Source organism: Acyrthosiphon pisum, chromosome A1 (genome assembly GCF_005508785.2).
Source record: "Acyrthosiphon pisum isolate AL4f chromosome A1, pea_aphid_22Mar2018_4r6ur, whole genome shotgun sequence".
Taxonomy (NCBI): Eukaryota; Metazoa; Arthropoda; class Insecta; order Hemiptera; family Aphididae; genus Acyrthosiphon; species Acyrthosiphon pisum.
In genome coordinates, this window is record NC_042494.1 from 139,814,779 (window position 1) to 139,820,302 (window position 5,524).

At 27.8% G+C, this 5,524-nt stretch overlaps 1 protein-coding gene across 1 annotated transcript; it reads right to left on the reverse strand.

Annotated features, from left to right (window-relative positions):
• Positions 1-2,442: 2,442 nt before the first annotated feature.
• LOC115033568 (E3 ubiquitin-protein ligase rnf8-A-like) lies at positions 2,443-3,189 on the reverse strand. The gene has a single exon (XM_029486367.1). The coding sequence runs from the start codon at positions 3,187-3,189 to the stop codon at positions 2,443-2,445; it is 747 nt and encodes a 248-aa protein (XP_029342227.1).
• Between the last annotated feature and the right edge of the window lie 2,335 nt (positions 3,190-5,524).

Sequence of the window (5,524 nt, forward strand, 5' to 3'; positions counted from 1 at the left end):
TTATTATCTATCTAGTAAAAATGGATCGATAAAATAATTACGTCAGTAGGGACGGATTTTTTTTTTAACGCACGTTGATCTTGTGCCCGCTCACGATTTTTTACGTCCGAGTGGCTATGTCTATAATAATTATATTATAGAAAAACACTGTAATTCAATATTACGAGAATACAACAGTAGTTATTATAATATAGGAAAAAAATTATGTTTATTTTTGGTTATGTCGTGTCACTTGGTATATATGAATATATGTCACTTGGTATATAATATATATATTTATATATTTATTTATTTATTATAATAACAAACGGGATAGGCCCTTGACATTTTGATACAAAAAAAGTATTGTTTCCCATTTGCTAATTTCATCAATCGCAAAACAGGGTCGTTATATAAATAATTTGTCGCACAGAGAGATATATAATGCAGCTTTTAAAATCAGACAGAGGCAACTGCCTACCTTGTCAGTTGTCACCCCCCTAAAATGATGTCACTGCCGGAGACCCACTATAATATACATTCCGATTTGATATTTAACATTAATATTATGATGTTGGATGATAAAAATAATCATAGACAACATAAAAATGAATAACATGTTTTCCCATGACTCATCGGAATACATAATATGACGATTTCTTATCATGTAATATTTTTATTAATAATTAATACCTACACGCATATATTTAGTTCACAGTTCAGTGCTCGCAGTATACCGTATTCGTTGTGTTTTTCATCAATGAATGATCCGTTTAATTTTACACAGCCGTATTGGCCATATGAAATCGTCAGACCACATCTAAACTTCCGATAATGTTTATCAATTCCATCTCGATACTAAATTAAATAAAATAACCAGCGGAAAACTGACTTTTGTAAATCATTCTGAACCGGTTGATTTAGATTATGGCTGTTTTACTATACATTTACCAGAGAATTAACAGTGTACTACGTGTGTACATTTTAATGGAAAAAAAAACATTATTCTTCAACAGTTATGCGTTTATTTAATTTTTTTAATAAAAACATATTTTAACGAAACAGATTTCATTCGTGTACATTTTACCGAGGTTGGGCATTATGAGGTAAAAAGTTAAAGTTAAGTTACTTCGAACTAAGTTACATAACGAGTTAAATTGTTTTCTATGTTATGAAGTAACTTTTGAGTTAATTAATTTTATTGTCCCGTTAAGTTGAGTTTTTTCCTAAAACTACATGTTTAAAATATATAGAGTTTTGTAAAGATTAATTTTATTAAAAAAAAAAAAAAAAAACAATACAAACAATTGAAAATATAAAATTAATATTATTTATAAAATATATTATAAGTAATAAATAATAATTTATAATCAATTGTTATACACTTTTATACAATCGCAGTATCACGTATTTTATAATATATTAAATTACAATTATAATAATATACAAGCAAATTACAATGGTAACCAGGTCATTAAGAAAACAAAAATATGATTATTATATCTGTAGGTTGTTAATTCTAATGATGAATTTAATTATTTTGTGGACTATTCGGTAAATAAAATTTAATATATTTATTTAATACATAAAAATAATTTAATTAAATTGTTGGATTTACTCATATTGATTAGTAGGTATTTATTAGTTATTACAGAAATTAATTTTAATCAGAGTTGAGATGTTTAAAACATTTTGTTTTAAACGCTTGTTTAAAAAATGTTTTAAACATCTAAATTAATCAAACACACTATTGTTTGAAATGTTTAAAACAACATAAAAAAACCGTTGTTTAAAATAGAAAAATATAATTTATGAGCATACCTATAACTTATAAGTACCTACCTGGCAACTCCAATTTATTATTTTTATTGCAACAATAACCACATTTTTATTAAACAAATTTATAAATAAAAAAAAAAAAAGAAAAATCAATTAAATGTTTAAATTATATTATATAAATAGATAATCAATTATTGATTTTTGTAAGTACAGTGTACTTATATATTTAATATTTAATATTAGGTACATATTGTTTTGTTTTAAAATCGAATAAATCATGTTTTAAACAAGTTTAAAATGGTTAAAAAATCATTCTAAAAAAAGACGTCTTAAACATTAAAAAACATGTTTTATTCGATTGTAACAGTCTTTTTAATTTTTTTTTGTTTTTAAAAAGAATGTTTTTTATAAACTCTGATTTGAAAACATATATTTTATTTGAAACTGTAAGACTTCTATAAAGTTACTACCTATGTTATAATTTGTAAGCTTGAAAAAAAGTAAAATTATTGATTTTATATAAAAAAATATAGTACCTAACCGATATTTCACCAAGTTAAGCTATTTTTATTTTCTAGTTAACATGTTACTTTTACATGTTTATAAAGAAAGAAGAGCAATTTTTTACTATAAAAAAAAAAATTCATCTTACATTTTTCTACAATGGCTGAACGAAAAAAAAAGCTAACTTCCACTCTGTGGAGGAGTATAAAATATGTCGTTTCGCAGCCGTATCATAGGTGCACGCACGACAGCCGGAGGACGTGGCTCATTCTCCGGTCCACCGGGAACGCGACTGGTGTCGTCCACAACTTTTGAAATGCCCTCGTGATGTTGAGTTGCCGTCACGTACTCTGTGCGCATGAGCGTACGGTCGAAAACGTCGTACCCAATTATTTCGCTTCGACACAGTGGACACGAGTGCGACGTTTCGAACCAGGACGTTAGACAATCGACGCACAACAAATGCTGACAATGATTCAATTTGGCCATATCTTGGTATTTGTCCAGACAAACCGAGCACTCGGCCCCCGTGAAATACCACAGCGAGCTGTCTTCCGGGTCGTTGTTGAGCAAACGTTGACAGAAATCGTAATAAGTCTTCCGTTTTTCCAATTTTCGCCGGACCGTGAGCATCTCGTCCTGTTCGTTTTTGCTCTTCTCGATTTCATTGGTTGTGTTCTTGATCATGATTCGTAATTTTTCGGCGGCGTTCTGTTTTTTTTTCAATTTATCGCCGAGTTGTTTTAGGCGACCTAACAAGCCCATGTGCAAAACGTTGGCGTGATACATATCCATGTCCAACTTTTGGAGATCGTCTCGTGCCTTCAACTCCATCTCCATGGATATGTACAACAGTCGAGTCGAATTATCCATAAAATCCATTCGTTTTTTGCACGGAGGTTGCCCGTCGTCACTACGGCCTGCCATATTATTATCAATATTGCAGTGCACGAACAGCTCCCGACGAAACGCGGCTAAGCGAATACTGCTACTGACTAGTGACTACTGATTAGCGAGATAAATTGAATTGAATTTACCATGCTCAGTTGTAGTGTGTAGAATAACGGCTGTCGGCCTGTGCCGATTCGTCGGCGGCGAGCGACGGGTGAAGTGGACACGACGTCGGCAATTAGTTTTCGCGAAAACGTAAATACCTACTAGATAATAATATTTATTAATAATAATAATAATAATAATAATAATATATAGTACATACTGACAGCTATATTATAAAGGCATAACCATTAACCGTATTATAGAAAGATAATAATATATTATTAATTTTATTATTATAACTACCTATCTATATATTATACTAGCTGACCGACAAACGTTGTTTTTCCATATAAATTGTATTATATAAATGGATTTATTTCTCACGTAGCTGTACGGTCGCCAACCATGAGTCCAACAACGTCGTCATGAACAACAGGAACTTTGAATTTACGAATGTGCAGCTCTCCAGCTGGTATTTTATCTGCATTGATGATAGGTATAACATGATTCTCAGTTGTCACTTTGTAATTTGTGCATGTTAGATTTGAATAATTTCAACAATTCATTGTGCTCATTCAATAAAGCGCCAAGATCACCGACGATGCGTCTGGCAAAAGGTGCATTAAGGTTATTGTATCTACAACGTGCACCCGGTGGCCGTATGCAAGTCAACGTGTTGATATTTTATGAAAAATTAGGTACATTTATAATTAATAAAAATAAATTACAATAACGATTAAGACATATTTTACAATTGGGTAATTAAAATTTAAAATTATATGAAAAAAAATTGTCAAATAACACAAAATGGAAAACAATTAATAAAAATACTAATATTAAAATAATTTTAAAAAAAGTTAAATAATAATGATTAATAAAATATACAAAATACAAAGAATAAATATTTTTTTCAAGTTTTAATGCATTAAATAATTTATATTATTTATTTTTTTTATATTAATGGATTTTTTTTGTAATTTTAATGGTTAAAAATAATAACAATTGCTATGTTTAAGAGTTCTTTTCTTAACAATTAATAAAATTGATCAAAAAAGATAAAAAGATTTATAAAAATAATTAATTAAAAGTACTAATAATAGAAAAATAGTAAATGACTAAAAGTAATTAATTAAATTTATGGATATGAATAATTAATAAATACAATACTATAGAATAATGATTAATAAAAAAAAGTTAGCTAAAAATTACTCATAAAAATAATTAAAAATTTAATAACTATTATAATTATTCATTTTACTCATATTATACAATATAAAAATGAAAAAAAATTCTGAAAAACAAAAAAAAACAATTAATTAAAAAGATAAATTATTAAGTCATTAACAAAGATAGGTAATAATATATATAAAAAGGTGGGTAAGTGGATGTCGCTCTGCTGTAAAGTAGATTACAAGTGGGTCACCATATAATGGATGGTATTAAATTTGAATTCAATGATATAATATCAATGTATAAGAAAAACAATTCTGAGCAGAGACGGTATGTCAGTTTAGGTATAAGACATAATATTATATATGGTATTAAAATATCAATACATTCATCGTTCCACTCAGAATCTAAAATGTACCTAATAATGATTAATCATTTTGAATCATTTTAATTATTAGTTTTTATTGATAATAATTATTGTGGTCAACATTTTTATTTACTGTATAATGTTTTTTAGATTCTGCAGAGTGGAACGATGAATGTATTGATATTACAATGATGTGTTTTTTATTTTTTTTTTATTTTTGTGTCTGTCATCACGGTTTGAGGCATTAAAACTGCTTTGATTTTCTTCAACAGTACCTTGTTTGATGGGAAAGTGAATCTAGTTGGTGCATTCGGGAAGTCGAAATTTGAAATTTCCAATAGTTTTCAAAAACACCGTGAAAAACAAAAGAAAAATTAAGGAAAAACGAGATTTTTTTACGCAAAAGCTGTTTTCGAGAAAATCGATTTTGGTTTTTGGTGTAACTTTAAAACAAATGACCGTAGATACATGAAATTTTCACTGGTTGTTTATATTTCCATTTTCTATACATAGTAAAATTTTCAAAATATTTTGATTTGTTTTGAACTGTTTAGGGACATTTTCAGTTTACAATTTTATTAGTTTTTTTTCTATGAACGTCAATAAGACTTTATTTGTTGAGTAAAAATACTTGAAAATTTGATACATGGCTCCTAGTATATTGTTATAATGCCATTTGAAAAATATTAAAAATCTTTAGTCACAGTTTTTTTTTATTAGCATTTAAAG